The 21,838-nt window shown below is 34.6% G+C and overlaps 1 protein-coding gene across 1 annotated transcript; it reads left to right on the plus strand.

Moving 5' to 3' along the window:
• The first annotated feature begins 11,935 nt into the window (after positions 1-11,935).
• On the plus strand, positions 11,936-14,085 carry LOC127848507 (somatostatin receptor type 4-like). The gene has a single exon (XM_052381008.1). The coding sequence runs from the start codon at positions 12,395-12,397 to the stop codon at positions 13,466-13,468; it is 1,074 nt and encodes a 357-aa protein (XP_052236968.1). The 5' UTR covers positions 11,936-12,394; the 3' UTR covers positions 13,469-14,085.
• The last annotated feature ends 7,753 nt before the right edge of the window (positions 14,086-21,838 follow it).

The following is a 21,838-nucleotide window of genomic DNA, read 5'->3' on the forward strand; positions in this document are numbered from 1 at the left end:
TCCGCAATTAAATTTCACGAAGAAAAAGTTCCTTATGGTCAAAAACAAGCTCAAGTGCATGGAGTCCCGATTCGTTTTATTTGGATTGTTAAGAATCACATATATTTCTTGTTTCGTGTTGGCGACCTTCATTAAGCCCAACAACGAGGAAATTCCCACCATGCATAACGATGTTGAAGGAAATTACTCACCATGCATAACGATGTTGCAGGAAATAACCCACCATGCATAACGATGTTGAAGGAAATTACCCACCATGCATTACGATGTTGAAGGAAATTACCCACTATGCATAACGATGTTGCAGGAAATTACCCACCATGCATAACGATGTTGCAGGAAATTACCCACCATGCATAACGATGTTGCAGGAAATTACCCACCATGCATAACGATGTTGCAGGAAATTACCCACCATGCATAACGATGTTGCAGGAAATTACCCACCATGCATTACGATGTTGCAGGAAATTACACACTATGCATTACGATGTTGCAGGAAATTACCCACCATGCATAACGATGTTGAAGGAAATTACCCACCATGCATAACGATGTTGCAGGAAATTACCCACCATGCAACACGATGTTGAAGGAAATTACCCACCATGCATTACGATGTTGCAGGAAATTACCCACCATGCATTACGATGTTGCAGGAAATTTCCCACCATGCATTACGATGTTGCAGGAAATTACCCACCATGCATTACGATGTTGCAGCAAGCATTTAAATCATGTGCTAACTAACAACAAAAATATACAAACTATTTCATAAAGCATGGGGCCGGATTATTCTCATATGGATCGATAACATCGGCATCGTTTACGATGAAAAAAGAACGACTTATGAAGGTCACATACTTTTTGCTAAATGTAGATTGCGCTTACTAGATGCTTTTGTGATATTGAGATATGTTTTGTCCTTCTTCGGTTGTTCTTTTTTAGTTTTTCCATGAACAACCATACCATATGAACTTCTCTTTCAATTTTGTTGGAACTTTCCATGGCTATGCATTTTATAAAGCTCTTCCAAAAGGTTAGACAATAATTCGGTTCAGTGCAGAACCAAATCCCGACTTGAAAATGTTCTGGTACCATATTCTGGATCAGGAGACGATTTATTGCTTAAATCTGCTATCTTACGGAGGCGCCCAGAGAATTAGGATCAGGATTTCTGGTACTAATGTTCCTTGGCTTAAACTCTACCAATAATTTTCATATATTTTTTATTAGTCAATGAACAAAACTGCCATGGGATTAGGTTTTTTATACGAGAGAAAACCAAAAGTTGCATTAAGTGCATTAATTAAAAAAAACGTTTTTCAGTGGACCCCATACTATATATTCCGCGATATTCTTGCCTTATAAACTCCAGCCACTTGTGTTCTATATGATTGTCTGCAATTACCACAATACAAAGAAAAAGATTTAAAAAATTGGTTTACGGAAATTTACAAATGGATATGAAAGTATGATAAGATTGGAACTTAAAGTATTTTAACAGGAAGTATATGGTTAGTGCCGTATACGTAAGTTTCAATTTAATTATACACACGTTTTCTGTAGAAAAATCTCTGTCATGCGTATATGTCAGAGCATATGGCGAAGTGCGCAGAATAATCCTTGAAGAATTGTTTGTTTGAAGTCTGGAACATATAACATATAGTGAACTAAATGAATGACTCAATTGCTTGGAGACTTTGATTAATTCCCCTTTGAATGTTTATGTAGGCGTTCAGATTTATGCGCAGCGACATATGACACCTACGACTTATCGGTGGGTGGAAATGATGTAGCATTCACTATTAAATAAATAACTTTAAAGGAAAATCTGTTAGTGGAAATATTTTAAACCGCACTAGACGGCATATTCTTAAATAATCAGGAACTGCATTTTTCCGCATAGACTTTATGTTTGCGTAGAAGAAAATTTCTTTAAACGAAACTTTCTTAACAAGCGGAACCACCCCAGGAAACCCGATACCTTGTGATCAGCGTAATACCAATCGAGCAGCTTTGTGAATTTTAGCGTGAACTTACATATGGTAAGTAAATTTAAAAAAATAAAACATTTCAAAGTCCAATTTCAAACAACTGTGTATTAACATTCATTACAAAGGTATTGGCCTACGTGTAGAAAAAATCCTGACAAATCTTCTTAAAAAATGAGCGAAATGTGGCTCCCTGAAGAAGAAGATCGGGCAAAATGGGCCATGTTCAGGCATTTAGGAGAGAAAAACTTCTTTAATTTGCAAGCCAACACAATGATTAAAGGATTTATACAAACGTACACATGTCTGCCATAACCTCTAAGCAGAGTTTCTCAAGAAAACTATTTCTTGTGGAGAAATTTGCGTTTTTAATGACCATGTTGGGAAAACATGGATACCATCTAGAGAAGAATAGGAAACCTTATGTTAGTAGCAACTTTATAATTCTTTTTCGTGACAAAAAAACCTAATTTCCATCCATTTTGTTGCAATTTCTTTGCTTTGTAGAGGCCTATAATAAGTATATGTGGGCACATTTGCATACGAATGTTCTTTGAATGCTTTATAAAACATGCTATGATATTCTTTGCATTTCGTCCAACACCATTTCAGAAACTTGAATCCTTTGTCTGACATATAATGTGGTTATACCATGTCCACTTTTAATAAATATGTAAAGCTGATAGTTTTATCTTAATTGCTAACTCGTTTGCCAGTTTGTGCTAAAATTACAATTTATCACACTGCTAGTGTTGCCCCCACATTATTATACCCACACAAACTCTGCTTGGGGGCTATATAGGAATCAGTTTGTCCCGTCCGTCCCTGTCCCAGTACGTCACGTCCGTCCCGATTTTTTGTCCGTCTGTCCGTCCCGATGTATGTTCATAAAATAACTTTTGAACAAATGAACATACAACCTTCAAACTTCATATGTTGATGCACCCTTATGAGCTCTATATATACACTTCATCGTCTTTTAGGTCACTAGGTCAAAGGTTAAGATCACTGTGATCTCTTATAGAAAACTGTAGCATAGGTTCCAGAATTGAATAGTTGTTATTCTGAACTCTCCAATCTGAGTTTTTCCGATATTTAATCACGCGCAGTAGGTACAAACGAAAGCTGACTAGGATATTTTAAAAGAGCGTGAATCAATAATTTCTCTTATCGCTGAATAGTAAACACCACTTTTTCTGCTCAAACGTTCGTTATAGTTGATAAAAATGCCATGATTTAATCATTTTTCTTTGGATGAACTAATCTCGATCGTGTATAATTTGTAATAATACTACGTAACACGATATAATGCTGCATGTACATGTTTACAAACAGCTTCGGTAACGTAACTATGTTATTGCATATACTGTGCGTAGGCCTGGGCATACAGTTTTAATGGAAGTTTGTCAACGAAACTACCAAGACATTGACTCCATCGTATATATATTATACTATTCAAATATATTTTAAATCATACAGACAAGTACCAAACACCAAAAATCCTACTATCGTCAGTCCATTTGTAGTACTAGAACTAATATATCGTTTCATATCAGTTGGATATCTATTGAAATAGCTCTTTTGTGATGATTTTCTTTAATCTAATCTGAAAAGTTAAGAAAATTATTCGTTAAAGACTAAGACCTTAAGATTAAAAGGCACATCACTAACAAGCTTTACAATATACATGACTATTATTTGCTATATCTATAAAGCATGCCGAAAAAACAAGAACATTAATAATGTTTTGTAGAAGAAATATTGCATATGTCAAGCCGTTTGAATAGATTCCTTCATTACCATACGGCTGACAAAGTCTGTTTTTCATGTGTTAAGGATGTTAGCTACTGGACCCATTCATATAGAAGGTTGTACATCTGAACGGTGTATTTAGACTTTAATCCTGTATTAAACGTCTGACATACATGTATGTCAGTGTTAGATTTGTTATGTGTAATTATTAATAATAATGGTAATAGTAATAACAACAAAAGATTCGAATTTTGAAATTTAAACTAACCGTGGCCAAATTCGTTAAAAGAAGAGTAACAAGTCAGCTGATTGAAATTAAAATGTTAAAATCAACTATTTGGTTGATAGACAATTCCTACCATGGTCAGTTGGTGCCGATTTTTATATTACTTAAATACGCTAAACAGTTCAATCACAAAAAACGTTAGGCGATCTCAACAAAATTAAGCGCAAGTTTAGCGACGTCATTTCAAATGAGTTTTTCTCATTACTATGACGCTTGCCGAATTAGTACCAAAAGTCTCAGAACACGCCACGACTAAATAATTATACATACAACCCCCACATAGACTTATTAAAACATCAGTCTATGTACCTAACCAATAAATATATGTGACAAAGTAGTAAAGTCTTTCTTTATATTTTCCAAAATAGTGTTGGTAAAATGAAATAAAACTGGAGCATGTTGAAAAGTCTCTATTGATAATATATAAGGCATTAAAGGGATCTGTTCACGGTTTGGTAAATTGACAAAATTGAAAAAAATTGTTTCAGATTCGTAAATTTTCGTTTTAGTTATGATATTTATGAGGAAACAGTATAACTAAACATTTACCATGGTCTAATATAGCCAATATATACATCTATTGACGATTTAAAACCCTAAAAATTATTAAGCGTTGCAACGCGAAACGATTGAATAATTTGGAGAGTTCTGTTGTTGTCGTTAAATTTTGTGAAACTACGAAGATTGCTCATATAATGCATAAAATACTTTAACCAAGTATGCTTGGCAGAATAGCGGAGCGGGCTAATGCGTCTTTACTCCAGGTTACTCCAGGACTCCGGGGGTCACCGGTTCGAGTCGAACTGCGGCTACTTTTTTTCCTATTTTAAATTTTATACTTGATTTTTTACTGGAGCTTTTCAGAACCAATGTTTACATTTATCAATAAAAAACATTTAATGACTTATTTCAAAACATGCCAAAAACTGTGAAAAGACCCCTTTAAAAGTACATTCGTATGCAAATGTGCCCACATGCACTTACTATAGGCCTCTACAAAGCAAAGAAATTGCAACAAAATGGCTGGAAATTAGGTTTTTTGTCACGAAAAAGAATTATAAAGTTGCTGCTCACATAAGGTTTCCTATTCTTCTCTAGATGGTATCCATGTTTTCCCAACATGGTCATTAAAAACGCAAATTTCTCCACAAGAAATAGTTTTCTGGAGAAACTCTGCTGAGAGGTTATGGCAGGCATGTGTAAGTTTGTATAAATCCTTTAATTATTGTAGTGGCTTGCAAATTAAAGCAGTTTTTCTCCCCTAAATGCCTGAACATGGCCCATTTCGCCCGATCTTCTTCTTCAGGGAGCCACATTTAGCGCTCACTTTTAAGAAAATTTGTCAGGATTTTTTCTACATGTAGGCCAATACCTTTGTAATGAATGTTAATTAACAGTTGTTTGAAATTGGACTTTGAAATGTTTTAATTATTTTAATTTACTTACCATATGTAAGTTCACGCTAAAATTTACAAAGCTGCTCGATTGGTTTTATGCTGATCACAAAGTATCGGGTTTTCTGGGGTGGGAACGTGTCGTCCCTGAATAGTCTGTTAGGGACGACACTTCACGCACGTGCATTAATCCCCGTTTTACCAAAACGAGGCCCATTTTACGAGTCTGGCTAACGTCGACATTACTCTTCAATGTTTTTCATTGACCAATTAATCGAATGTCATGTTTAAAATGAAAGAAGAAAACGCCAGAAAACCATATATGCATATTTAGCTTTTATCTCCTGAAATGTTCAAATACAGCAGTTTATAAATGTGAATCATATACAATACACTTTCCAGATTCTGATTGTGTATGCCACTATGTCATATGAAAATGCCTTATTATATATTTTACTGGAAAAAGCCAGCACATGCTCCGAGGGAATGAATCACATGCCGGAAAACTGTTTCTTGACTGCGCACGCATTTTTAATACTACTGGGAATATTATTTATCCCGATTTTTATTTGATTACTTCAGCTCTCTTTTAGCTAAGAAAGTGACATTCTCTGTCACAGTTTTTCTTACTCTCTTAAAGACTTTGATTGGTTCGACCTGCTTAAACAGGTAACATGCATTTTAATGTAAGCTAATATTCTCTACAAACGCTTTGGAAATTAATAATTTTATTTTTAATGTTCTTTCATTGGCCATTTCAAACCTCTATTTTTATTTTTAAATCCCTGCAAGATATCCGTCAGGAGATGGATGAATTATCTCGAACAGCTTTACTGAAAACTTCCATTCAATGTCAACCCCAAAGATGTAAAACTTGGAGACGCTTTCCACTATATAACTCGCATATTGTGGATTGAACAGTCAATATGTTTAGCTTACGGATATTTTAAACGTACAATACGCATCCGAATAAACAAATACGGGTTATAATGTCTGCCTCTTGCTCCAACGACCCTTTGACAACACATATACAGTAAACGGGATTGTTTCATTTATAGTCGACACATGTATGTTTTAAAATGGGCCTTTTTCACTGATTTTGGCATGTATTGAAGTGTGTCATTAAATGCTTAAAATTGATAAATGTAAAAATAACATATAGAAAACAAAAGTAAAAACCAAGAATAAAATTAAAGAAACAAAAAGCAACCCTCAACTGGGCTCGAATCACTGACCACTGGAGTAAAAGGCAAACGCTTAGACTACTCGGTCATCCGTGCTCTTGCAATGGGAGATGTATTTTATACTTTATATAAGCAACCCTCGTAGTGTCACAAATATAACGAAAACAAAGGAACTCTCCAAATTATTCAATCGTTTCGCGTTGCAACGCTTTATAATTGTCAGGCTTTTAAATCGTCAGAAGATGCATATAATTGATATTTTAGAGCATGGTAAAGGTTCAGTATTAATGTTTGCTCCCAAATATCATAAGTACAACGAACATTTGCGAATCTGAAAAATTCTTTTTTCAATTCGTAATTTTCTCATCGTGAAAATGTCCCTTTTAAAGGTCATCATTCCTCAGAGAGTAATACACTAGCTACTTAGCTGTTAAATAAATAAATTATTTAAAACTCGCCAATAAGCTGCCATTCTTTCGGACTTAGGACTACATGTTACCTTTTTATAAGCTTCCAGGCTGCCGAACCGCTGAATTTCGGTAACACAACTCTTTGGTGCGGAACTGATGAGTTCCGGACTGATATGCTATTTACTTCGCAGGAATATTGCTGCAATGCTTGTTACGCTGTTGAATTTGCAACACAATTTGTTACGCTGTTGAACTACGCTGTCGAGCCTGACAGTTGACAGAAATCCGCCTCGTCTGATAAAAAGGTGTCGTAACGATGATCAATTGTTTATTATAATTGTTAATAGTTCAATATTTTAATATATCTGATCGTCCTATAAACACACGTGAAATAAAGGTCTCACTCCCATTATAGATTGTTAATACAACCCATTATTGAAGATATAATTATCTAGTTTTCTGTATTAGTAAACAAAAATGCATCACTTTGAACTACTCATTGTACTGTCATCGTCGCATTGAAATGATATTGAAAAACCTGCATCTCTTTATTGACTCAAATCAAATCAAATCAAATAAATTTTATTTTGAGTCGGCAAGACAATAACAAATAACATAAGCTGTGAAGGTTTTGAACCGACTATACAACAAATGTAAACAGTAAAACAAGAGTAAAGAAGCTAGATAAAAGAAAGACAATTACTTGGGTATTAAAATACAAATACATAATCAGAAGAAATACAAATACACAAACAGTCGATACAATTTAAGGCATACAACACAAATTCGACTACGGTAGACATATTCCTTACTTTCCTGCTGGTATTGCACTAGGAGGGGCATTTTAAGGCGTGATATTATCATCATCGTGGCACGCATGGGGTTAAATATGTTTAAAACAAACAAATCAATGTAAGGATGTAGATTAGCTGGACCAGCAGCAGAGTCAGTGCAAGAAGTTATTTATAATGACCAGGGAGTAATAAAGCATCGATGGAAACCAAAAGCAATATAAAGCAAAAATAAACGTACATTTGCAACCACAAATAAAACAATATGAGAGTTTAAAAGCTGTGTAGGAAGCTGCTGATCTATTCCTGTGGATAGGACTAAAAACTGCAATAAGAGAAAAGGAAATAAAAAACTGAACACAAAAAGAAACACAAAAGTGCGACCCGATAAAACTTATCTAAGGACGAATATCATCTCAAATCAGATTTGGGGTGAACTGATCAGCAGCTTTCTCACAATAAAACAAGTAACATAGCGAAAAGCAACACAACTATGAGCAGGCACAGGCAAACTAATATATAAAAGCAAAATAAAATACAAAAGCAAAAATAAAATACAAAAGCAGAAATAAGGACAGCACAAGCTGCCGAAGAACAAAACAAAGGAAGCAGTGTGGCATGCCGCTCCAGATCTGTGTGACTTGAATCTTTTGATTAATGGCCACAAGCGTAACTGTCTTTGCGCTTTAATAAAGTTAACGTTTCATCTGATGAATAGTCTGCAATATGAGCGGTATATGAATTAATATTGCAATAGAATCTTCTTAGATTCGTTTGTTACAAAACTTAATTGAAGATGCAATATTTTAAAGATATAATATGTTTAAGATGATTTTGCAAGTACATATTTTATCACATGAAATATATTGAAAAGCGTAGGAATCTCAATTTGTTTAATACGTGTCTAAAATAAAAAGAAAAGCAGTCGACACATCCTCTACACACACAAGAAAAGAACATTTCCCAGAGGCGGAGGCAGTCGCTTCCGTCAAAACTATAACGTATCGTTATTCAGCCTCGCTCTGAGAAAACAGGCTTTAGTATGTGTGTCCCAGATTAGCATGTGCAGTCCGCAGAGATTATAAGGGACGACGTTTTTCGCCTAAACTTGATTTTCGCTTGATTTCCTTTCAACAAATTATACCATTAAGCGGAACAATTAACGCACGTGCATTAAGCCTTGCTTTCCCAGAGTGAAACTTCATTCAATAACAATTTTTAACTTTTGCTCGTTCAAAATAAGCTTGCATTTGACAGTAAATTTTACCAAGGATATGTAACTATAAGGTAAAGTGAAAACGATTTGTTTGCTTTATTATTGTGCGTATTGTGTCAGCAGTAGATTCTCAGAGATAAAAATTAATCAAAATTCCAGATGGCAACCACGCATGTCAGAGATCAATGGTTTATCTACTAAATAGCTCTTTGAGCCAAGTATCAAATCTGCTATCTAAGATAACCGGCATTTGACGTACAGTACACATGGCGGTTCAACAGAGAAAGACGAGATCCCAAAGAATGATAAGCAATATAGTAGAAAACCCCAACTGATTGTTGTAACGCACAGGTGAGTTAAGACCAGTTTCAGCGAGCGCATCAACAATCCTGCTGCTGGTCTCAGAAACAACGAAGGCGTATATTGATCTTTTAGCCACCTCATTTACGAGAAACTACATGTATTTAAATGTTTACGACATAAATACAAGCAAATAAGGTACAAAACCTGTCTGTTTCACATTAATGTCATTGGTATATATATATATATATATATATATATATATATATATATAGTCATGTCCTGACAAAACTGGGCTTAATGCATGTGCGTAAAGTGTCGTCCCAGATTAGCCTGTGCAGACCGCACAGGCTAATCAGGGACGACACTTTCCGCTTTTATGGTTTTTTTAGTTTCAAGGAAGTCCCTCCTTACTGAAAATCAAGTTTAGGCGGAAAGTGTCATTCCTGAGTAGCCTGTGCGGTCTGCACAGGCTAGTGCGGTCTGCACAGGCTAGTGCGGTCTGCACAGGCTAGTGCGGTCTGCACAGGCTAGTGCGGTCTGCACAGGCTAATCTGGGACGACACTTTACGCACATGCATTATGCCCTGCTTTCACAGAACAAGACACATTATATATATATATATATATATATATATATATATATATATATATATATATATATATATATATATATATATATATATATATATATATTTAATTATACATTTTATATACATATTTACACATGTATTTATAAATTTGTATATACATATTGTTCTTAATTTGTTAATGTATTACATATTCTCGTACATTAATTACTTTTTTGAGGTTATGACAACAACAAATGACATGTCCGCAAACAATATAAAGTTAGATTTGATAAAAATCATATATGACGAAGTTAATAACCAGTGTTTTGTCGTCGCGTGTTTCATTTTCATTTGCATGCTCGATCAAGCAATAGCTTGCTGTTGATTCTCACCTTATAAATGTAATATTAGAGTGTTCTGTTACTGAGTCCCTATCCAAATAAACAAGTCGGACAGTCCGTAAATGATATCGATAAAAATCACAAGCTGCGCCTCAGTTATACGGTAAATTGAGCGTTTAATGATCAACATTTGTAGCCAAGTAGTGTGTTGTAGATGTTTTCCAGACCTCAACGCCATAAATTACTCTGTTTATATACGCACACTATTTCAACATCTTAACGCATTTGTTAACACTTCAATACGGCCATCTGACATGTTATACAAATGAAAAACCTCGTGTTTATGTTTTAACATCCATGTAGACCAAACTCAATCAAACGCCTAACAGCATCTCATTGTTTAGATTCAAGACAATGTATACATTACTTTATTCTTCGAGGTATTAAAGTGAATGTATGCATTTTTGAGAAGTCTGCTTACGCATGGGTCCACAGATGCAGATATTGCCGTGACGTCGCAGGGTGTATGCAGTGCAAATTTCATTCAATAAACAACAGTGTAGACTGGTGAATAAAACTTGTCGTTTATCGTATTTTAACTTCAACAAACAAGATATTACACTTAATACTACCGCGATACGGCCTACAATATATACAATATAAGTGGTACTTATAGCAGCCAACACTAAGTGTCATGCTTTAACTTGATATATGTACAAGGAAATCGACGTTGTGTGAGTCTTTTGTTTTGATGTCTCATTTGTGTTTGTACCATTTTTAATTTAAAAAAAAAACAGCATTTAAACACATTTACAACATGGCAACTACAACTAAAGCAACACATATATCATCACCCCTTCAAAAATGAAACTAAAACAAAATGAATTAATACAATCCCGGTTAAAGTTAAAGCATGCAATGTATTTTTTTTATATCCGCTATGGAACTGTTACTTTGTAAATACCTTGTCATGCTTTTGAATAATAAACATGTCAACCGAAAAAACTCGGAACACTCCATTTAACTAATGCCGAAAAAGATTTCGCGTTTTCAAACGTTAATTGTTTACGTACTTAAAGTAAACAACAACAAATGATACATGTCCAATCTTAAACCATGATGTTATCAATCAAAATGGCAATTAAAATATAAAATAAAAACATACATCATGGAACAATGGTTAAACATTTTTATCATATAAATACATTATAGTAAAATGGTTTCTTTACATTTAATACGCTTTAATTTAAAATAAAGACATTTCTTAAAAAATATTTATCGCATGTTAGTACCGGTATGCATATACACACATAGTATTTTTTATGATCGCGGTATGCTTGTTGTCGGTATATAACATATTGTAAGAGCATCCGAAAAAAGATGTTCGTTAAATTAATGTAGTAACCATCTGTTTTCTGTTTAACATTCTTGTGGAATTCATTTGGTAGACGCGGATTTGAAGTAAATTTCTGTGTCTGCACCGCCAACACGAATCTTACCAGCCTGTTTTGTATCATCGCAAAGGTGAAAGCCGAGCAATCTGATGTTTTTTCTACTGTTTATGATTTTTATCGCGCAGAAAAATTCTTTTGACCTAGTAATAGCCTTGTTTTTTATGCATACCAACGAAAGCACGAGTCGTTATTATCATAATTATGCATATTAATAGGCAGAATTCAACAATGATGCATTCATAACAACCGCATGTACGTAAACACTTGACGTTAACGAGTGTTGCCTGTTTCTAAACCAGTAAGTGTTCAGCGCTGATAGTTTCAAGTTGAATCTGGACAGTATGTGTTATTGTTTAATTCGTTTTAAACTTTACTTTTAACAATGATAACATCAGAAGCACTGGAAGTGCTTTTATTAAAGGAAATAATAAGGAATACACATTGTTAAAGCAGTTTTTCGAATGCTTTTAAAATGTTCTCATTTATAAAGCGGTCATGACAGCATATGGAAAAATGTTGAACTTCGTTATTTAAAGTATTTGTGTGAAGTTGTGCCAGATAAACACATAACCAAATGTTGAAATACAGTGATATGTTTTGTCACGTGACGTTAAAACTCAAGGATTACATGCAAATCGTTAGCTCAATGGTTTACTGTAGTTGTTTTTTTTTAAACTAAGCTCTAGAACACACTCCAAGGATGAACGCAAGCAAACTGAATGCATCTGGCGGTTATTCCGGACCGGCACGCGGAGGGAGTTCGTACGGCCCCAAAATAGAGTGCGGCGTCTGTAACACCAGCTGCGTGTACAGCGCAATCGAGTGCGGCTTTCTTGTGGGGATCATTGCCAATATCATCGTCATCGTCAGCGTATGTCGGGACAAAAAGCTAAGGGACTCCACATTCGTCGCCGTCGCCTGCCTTGCGTTTGCGGACGCACTCTTCATGGCGGCAACCATCTCTAGGTCAGTTGACTATCTTGTAATGACTGCGGAATGTTCAACGATATCCAACGTTCTGAACAAACCTTACTACATAATATTCTCAGTCGCATGGTTCGCCGCTAATTCCCACGTGGCGCTGCTTTCCATATTGCGATACGTGACGATCACATACCCTCTGAGATCGCACATAATTCTTACAAAAAGGCGTGTGATCTACATGTCAGTGGGTGTGTGGATTTGCGGAGTGGTTGTCATCGGGACTTTGACTATTCTCATCAGCTACTCAGTTTTACTCCCGGGAAAATCCAACGAATTTGTCTTGATTTTATGGTTCATTGTGTACCTGATACCGCTGGTAGTCACTGCTGTCCTTCATCTCTTGAAGATATTTATTTTGAGGAAAACAACTCAAGAAACCGCCACAGATGCCACCCGGAAGTCGATTGCGCGCATGTCCAAAATTGTCCTGATAGTGATTCTGTTTGCGACCATCTTGCCGCTTCCAAGAATGATCAACAAGTTCGTGCGCGCGTCTGGAGGCGGCGACAAGGCCTACTCGTCTAAGGATTTAGGCGAACACTTTACGGGCATCTCGGAACTGCTATTCATCCTGAATAACTGCATTAACCCGTTTGTGTACGGTTTCATGTCCAAGCGCTTCAGAAAGAGCATCCTGAACCTCTTCCGGTGTCGCCTGAAGTCCTCCGAGAAGAAGTCGCAGGTTACCATGGACACGCCACTGTCGATAAGAAAGCGCAATATCAGCATGGACAGCATCGATCCCAAGCTTGCCAGCAAAGACAGTCTAGATAACTTGGACAGGCGGTGAATGTGATGACACAGTTATTGCAGCAACAACATTCTAGGTAAAATTGACAGGCGGGGAAATGACATGAAAACTGTCCTACCCGCTATGATTGACCTAAAAAGGTCGACTTATATGCATAATATTGTTCTCCATATATACTATATATACTATTGTTGTTTGTTCACATTAATTCCGTCTGTGCATACTATCGTTATTGAAATTCATAATCATTGCTTATTACTAGCAAAAAGTACATACTAGTTGATAATTTACTCATTTAATGCATGCTTTAACTCTTCAACGTTTATTATCTTGCTAATTATATACTCCGATACTTTGTTTTACGTTTTAATATAATGGAACAAGACAATTTATATGATTATTTTATCAAAATAAACCCGAATCTAATAACTTAGCTATGAACAAGAGATTACTTTGAAATTAGGCGTTTGACTTTATATCTAGGTAGATAAGAATACGTTATATATGCTTCATTTAGAGAAACATCATGTTAATATTATTCAATTAATGCATGAACGATAGCTCATCTTGTTAGCTTACTGTTACTGTATATATGTTGTAATTAATCGAAGATATGTGCCAAATTCTAGAAATAAAGTTCGGTTCTTGTGCTTTCATATTGTGTTGTTTTTATTTTACAAAACACAGTATTAAATGATTGACAACGACCACTTAATTTATACTGGGATCACATGGTTTAAATAGCGATGTTAAATGTAATATTGTCATTCTCTATTACGGGTAACATATTTTTGTTTATCTAAAAAAACACTTGATAAAGGCCAAGATATGGTTAGCGCTCAGTCGATACCGAGACTCTTAGTCGTTATTGTTTCTGACGGAAATGTTTATCTATGGTTCATAACAGCATCTGCTTTAACAAGTGTGGATTTCCCATCAGTGTTCATGTATAAAACATTAATACAAACAAAACTTAAATACAATTGTATAAATATCGTATTTCATTGATTGTTATTTACTATTTTCTTTAAACTTTGTATCTAGTTTTTTGTCAATCATAAATTTTCGTCTTTTTTTTCCAGAAAGATTGTATACACTATAACACGTACTGTCAAATCCGTATTTGTTAAATTTTATAAAATTATTGGTCGCGTTTAGTGTAATTCGAAGTCAGAAAATGTAAAATATTAATACGGTGCTAATTAAAAGTAATGTCTGTTATAGTTATGTGAACAACTTGTGTTTATATTGCAAGCGTAGTTATCTTAAGTGATTTTATAAAATGATTATTGAAACCGGAACGACGCCATTGAGTCTTGTAAGGAAATAAAACGACCATCCTTCATAATGTCCAATGTTCAATCGATATTCTTCCTGTGTCCAATATGAGTCAACAAGTATTTTAAGATACAAATATTTGTATGTATTGTTCCTACATACGTGAGGCACGTGTATAAGAGAAAAACGTATTAACTAACCATCTATGATTGTTCATAAGCACAATCATAACACAATTTAAAATTATTATATTTCTTGCATAAGGAGTGACGGTGTGTCAATGAATGCATATGTGTCTGTTTATTATTTTCGTGGCCAAAAAATGGACATTTCGATTCAATCCACCAGCCTTTCAGATGGTACCTTTCAGAATTGAAGCCTTCCGCCGCTTATCTTTGACATACTCTCAGAGTTCTATCAAAATGCCCGAAGCCAATCATCCTCTGGATGCGGATGTGTATCGAAGTCAGTTAGCTCTCCTATCTGTTAACATCGCATAAATAGGACACCCCAACTGTGCTGACCGATGGTCGACTAAAGATGTCATATAAAGGCTACTGATCTTCAATATTGATTTTACAGTAGACTTGTATGCTACAATTAAATGACTTGTAGGATTCAACATTAAAACACATTAGTTGTCACAATTACATCATATATCACTGTCTTTTATTTAATAATGATACCGCTCATAATGTGAAAGGAACTTTTTTATTTTTTATTTTCACTTTATTCATATAATACAAAATAGTTATGTAGAAATGAACATTAAGCGTATTTAGGACACATTGTTTCTGTGTTTAACCTGTTATGTTGATTTTGAATCTACTTGATCGGATTAACAATCAAGCGTTAGACACAAAGATGACCTGATTCCTTTATTATTTATTTTTCTACAAATATTCTTTCACAATACATATTACATGAATTAAAAAAAACAACTGAGAAACATCAATTGATGTTTTCTTTAGACACAAAGATGACCTGATTCCTCTATTATTTATTGTGAGACACAGTATTGTGACACACCGTCACCGTCAATATGTTAATGTATTGTGAAAGAATATTTGTAGAAAAATAAATAATAGAGGAATCAGGTCATCTTCGTGTGTAACGCTTGATTGTTAATCCGATCAAGTAGATTCAAAACAATCTAAATAATAGATCCTAAAGTTCGCTTAATGTTCTTCTCTACATAACTATTTTGTATTATATGAATAAATTCATAAGGAGTGACGGTGATTCGATTCGAACGAATGAATAATCAAATACGGGGTGGAGGTGCGGGGTATTTACAGTGAGTGGTGTATGTGTATAGTATAGATTCTTTCTTGGTCAGTATTTTGACAGAGCTTGAAATGCTTTTCAAATATTTACTTACTGAAAGTAATCGACGGTGCATCGCACTCATTAAGGTCATCGCTTTATATAACACTTAAAGATATCATACAAATATAACAATTCAAGCTATTTATTTTTTCTCGTATGTAAGTTTGGCCATCACAAAAACACAACTTGATGGCCTCATACCGCTGCAAATACAGTATATCCAATACAGCGTGAAGCACGTCTACACAGTTTTTTTCAGCAAAAATGGACCATATATAGTTAAAATCGAGAAGAAAACATCAGATGATTTTGTTTTGTTTTGGGCACTTCCCATTGACCCACACGCATAAGTACGGAAACGTATATGGTACACCCCAATAATGTGGTCATGCCGGAATAATTTATACCGACTTACTGTGAAATAACATGGTATGTTGACATAGTTTTGTAGCTTTTCCCACCTTCATTTTACTCGTCATAACGACATTAAGTTGAAGTCTCGACGTAAATGTTTCCGGCTTTTCCCGAAAATATATTTGGTCGACGTGATCTAAGTCGACAAATCTACATAATTTTTGACGTCATGCTCTTGTGAAAATGACTTGCCATCATAGTTTTAGTCGACACGATGAGTTAATTTTTTAACCCATGACACCTTTTTCATATCATGTCGTCATATAATTTTGACATCATCACATTATTGCAAGATTGGTTCATGACTTCCCGCGTCGAACAGATGTTTAGTTTCTGGTATATTCTTTTGAAACACGCAAGGCCTCAGACAGTCAATTTTTAAATCAGGAATGCTTGGTATAAAGGTAAAAATAACATTTGCAAACAATAAATATTAATGTGTTAGTTGGATTTTATGGGCATTTAGAGAGCTTAAATCTCGATTGATTCGTTTAGATATTTCTCTTTAGCTAATACATGCAAAACGTGTGTTTAACGACTCAAAACTTTGTTATATATTGCAGATTTGTGTCTTAGTGGCACTGAGGTTTTTCATTTCGGCTTCCTTGCGAATTGGAAACCATTGATTGTATTCAAGAGAGATACTTTGTAAAGAAGCCGCAGTTTGGGTGTAAAGATGACTTCATACCCGTCCTAGAACATGTGTGTGAAATGCAGCGGGAGCAACTGCCAGTTCCTGAATCGATTGAAAGTGCGACTTCTTTGTTATTGGCCTTCACTGAAATATTGGATGGTTACTAATTACATATGCAAAAATATATGCTTGAAAATTGGTTATATTTTGCAAATTTAATTGTTAAGTTAGTTTAGTTCAAGTTAGTTTCGTTTCGAGTTTTATTTACAATGTTTCGATAAGCAACACAAATTGATATTCTTGTTATTGGAATTGATCTTGAAGTAGTTAAACGTTGTTATTTTGTTTGCTAAAATAAATTAGCTCATATTGTTGTACACATTTACAGACATTGCAAACTTGGCAAAAACAGATTCACAATGTTCTTCATTTCATTGTTAGATTGCAAAAGAATGAATGAAACGTTACTAATTGTTTGAAAACATGGCGGTCATTTTGTTATGAAATCCTCGTTAATTGTGGAATGTTCCTTTTAAAATATGGTTCTTTTAAAAGATGTATTAACATTTTATTTCAAACTTCAGTATATTAAACAAAACGACTATTGTAAATCTTATATTTAATATTAACACTGTCGCAAATATATGATATGTTTATTTTGTATTTTCTTACTTGATTTTCTGTTCCTGAAACTCCAGTGTATATAGTACATGTTTGAAATAAATGTTCATACTGCAATTAGATTTTTTTTTTGAATGGTCAAATAATTCGTTTTTGAGGAAATGGAAAATTATTCAAATGTGACACAAAATTGGGTTATTTGTAGATTAATTTTAGGGCTAGTTAATGTGATCGGTCTTTCTTCATTGTCCGTCAAAATTTGCACTAAAGCGAAATCACCTACACAGCTGTGTCAATACTACCAAAACATGAACAGTCTTCAAAGCTAGTAAGGTTGTAGTTTGCTTTTATTTCCATATTATGTCCAAATCGCACATTACTTATCAAAATGTTTTCAAAAATTTGAAATATTTGTTTACGAGCCGGTATAGTTTTACATGAGTTGTAATACACGTACCCTTTGACTAGATCGGTCTATGGTCTGACCCTATATATATATATATATATATATATATACTCAACTCGATTATTGAAAGCGAATTATGCATTTAATCGCCAATTTTATGTGCAGTCATCATTGTAAAACGACAAAAATGCACGGCGAATATTTAAGTAACGATTGACTTTAATAACATTTTATTTTTCTTGCAGTTTATTACATAATTACAATTGCCCTATGTTTCACTAGTGTACATTATTCTGATTGGCTATAGTATATCATTTGACTGGGCTTTAATATTCAATGAAGCGAGTTGCTTCCACGAAGCGCACGAGGAAATCGAGCGTGGGGCAACTTGGTTTAATTATGCCATGTGCGACATGCACACAGTCAAAACTGCGTATTGTAAAAGGGGCGCCTACTAAATTCATGCACGAATAAATCCCAAATTATATTGTATTTGAGCCAAACCATTGAAAACATATGCAGAATGATAATCGTAATTGCATGTATAAGAATTGAAACGCGTTTTTCTTCGCTTCATCGATGTAAGTACGTTAGTTTTGGTATTTAATTCGGCTTTATGCAAATTAGTTTCTCACACAAAACATGCACATTTTCAACTAGAGATATGTAAACATCTTACATTTAAAAGCCCGGAAAGCGCGTTCAAGGTAACACTTTAATAGCTGCAGTGAAGTATCAAGCAGATACATAATGGTGAGCATTAATATACGATTCAATAAAAACTTTATTCAGATTTAACATAAGTTGACCTTCAAATCTTCGCATAGAAGCTGATAATTTAAATGATAAATCTCTAATTCTAAATATCAAATTTAAAAAGATGATTTATAAAACACATAACAGCTAATGAGTTTCAAACTGTTCATCAGTATTTATTCAGAAAAAACTAAGACAAATGAAAACAAAGTTAAGGACATATCACTTTCTGAAATGGTCAGAAGTGAGTGGGGTAATGTAAAACAATAATTCCTTATATTAACATTGTATTATGAAGTTTGGAACAATGTGCACAATTAAAATAACATATGCTTCAGTGATACATGAACCAGTTCTAATGAAATCTTTCAATAAGAGTATATAATAACATGTTTTCACCTTATAAACCACTTTCTTCTTGGGCTTTGGAAGTCCTTATTTTCTTGTTTTGTTCATAAATCCGTTGACACCAGCTGGAACCTACACTACTGTAGTAGATAATGTTAGAGTATTATTAAATATTACACACTAGAAACACTGAAAAAGGGATACTTTTGTGCAAGAAAAAATGTAAACAACTAGAGTAAAAAAATAGTAAACTTGAGCAAAAATGTGTTTGTCAGAAACACTATGTCCCCTTCTGCGCCGCTTTGAAGCTATATGTTTGACCTTTGACCTTGAAGGATGACCTTGACCTTTCACCGCTCAAAATGTGCAGCTCCATGAGATACACATGCATGCCAAATATCAAGTTGCTATCTTCAATATTGCAAAAGTCATGGCAAATGTTAAAGTTTGACGCAAACAAACAAACCAAGAGACAGCGCAAAAACAATATGTCCCCACCACTATAGTGGTGGGGGAAATTAAAAAGTAAGGTGGGCCAGAAAAGATAATTTAAAAATGATACATCAATGTGTTTGTTAAAGTGATATTTTACACTGTTTCCAAAAGTTTTAATCAAATTTATATTTGTCATCCTGGTCAACCATACTTTTCCCAACTATTTTAGACTCAAGTTGTTTACATTTTTTTTCTTACAAAAAATTATCTTGTTTTTCAGTGTTTTTAATGTGTTTTATTTAATCATACTCTAACATTATCTTCTACAGTAGTGTAGGTTCCAGCTTGTATCAATGGATTTATGAACAAAAAATAAATAAAATTAATAAGGACTTACCATGCACAAGAAGAAAGTGGTTTATTAGGTGAAATCATGTGATTATTTACTCTGTTTGAAAGATTTCATTAGAACTGGTTCATGTATCACTGAAGTATATGACATTTTAGTTCTGCATATTGTTCCAAACTTAATATAGAATGCTAATATGAGGAATTATTTTTTGACATTACTCTAACCACTTCTGACTATTTCAGAAAGTGATATGTCCTTAAACAACAAAAACAAGTAACACAAATAAGAGGGCCAAGAGGCACTGGGTCGCTCACCCGAGGGAATGAGATAAAATTAAAGACGAGTTTAACTCGTGTGCAAATATATCAGAGCATTTATATGACAAAGGCTGACTTCAAGTCGAGGTTAAGATCTTCCAAAGTATTTAATATAAGCATATATAGAAAATTACCCGACCTGGTTTTTAATACTGATTGACAAGAACCATTTTACAATACAAAAGTATCAAGGAAACAAACGCTTTGACCAAAGTTCATGAAGATTGGGATAAAAATGCAACTTCTAGAGTTTTTACATGTTTACATTATAAACGAAAAGGGAAAACTGCTCCACCCCATGGCGGCCATTTTTGCTCCACCTATCAGTACCAATTTCGAACTTGTCTGAAAAAAATCAATAATACCAATTTCATAATGAAGACAATCCGCTTCCGGCATCAATTTAAAATGTAATTCTAAAAAAAGCGTGTGAGGCACACAAATAACATTTGTGAGTGATGTGAAGTTTATTGAACAGGATGTGACATGTAAAAAAATAAAACGAGGTTTGTGACTTTGAGAAGGCCTTTTTTCAAGCTTTTGTATTTTTCTATTGACGGGTGGGGTGTGAGAAAGACCCTGGATATTGACATAATATTAGTATACACACATAAGGTCATTGTGATTGCCATTGTCATTGTCATTGTCTGGCGCCTCCGTGACGCATCAATGTTAATAGTTCACCGTGACAGTAGCTAAAGTGAACAAGAGTGTTTAAGGGTTTATTGTGAATACTGTCCCGTTAATCCCGTGTTAGTTGTGAAATCATGAACAAACGCCAGCATTCATCTTCTGCGAGCGAGTTAACAGACAATAGCTCATAAGACTCGTCTGTATTCGAAAGTTTAAAGGGGCAGACGTCCAAGAAAGACTCGAAAAAGAAAAAAATTGAACATGAAAGTCCCAAGCAACAATCTATGGAAGTTTATCAATTCGCTCAATAATATCGCGGCTCGAAGACTGTCTACAGTCCTTACGAAAGATTACACCTCCATTATTCGTACCATGATTAAGGAAACGTTCGATCAAGTCAAAGATAAATTTTTGAGATCAGTCGTCAAAAGGTTGGAAATCAATGAATGCAACATATTCGACCAGACAAAGGACATTGAATCGTTACATTGTCAAATAAAAAGCAAAGACAAAGAGCTACAAGACCTGAAAATAAAGCTGAATGACTCAGAAAAGCATACTGCAGAAATGTTAAATAAGCACGAGCAGTATAGCCGTAGAAACAATTTGCGAATTACGGGTCTACAAGGAGACGAAGAATTTCAGTCCTCAATAGCGTTGACTGAACAGGTGTCGTCCCTTTTAAGTTCCAAGCTTGGTCTGCGCGTTGAAAAAGAAGATATAGACATAGCGCATAGGATAGGAAAATATCACCGAGAGAAGATCCTACCGGTCATCGTCAGGTTCATACGGCGCCAAACAAAATCGGATGTAATGCGAAATGCAAAGCTACTCAAAGGTTCCGGTGTTTTCTTGAATGAAGACCTAACAAAATTATACGCTGAAG

This window comes from Dreissena polymorpha, chromosome 10 (genome assembly GCF_020536995.1).
Source record: "Dreissena polymorpha isolate Duluth1 chromosome 10, UMN_Dpol_1.0, whole genome shotgun sequence".
In the NCBI taxonomy this organism is placed as follows: domain Eukaryota; kingdom Metazoa; phylum Mollusca; class Bivalvia; order Myida; family Dreissenidae; genus Dreissena; species Dreissena polymorpha.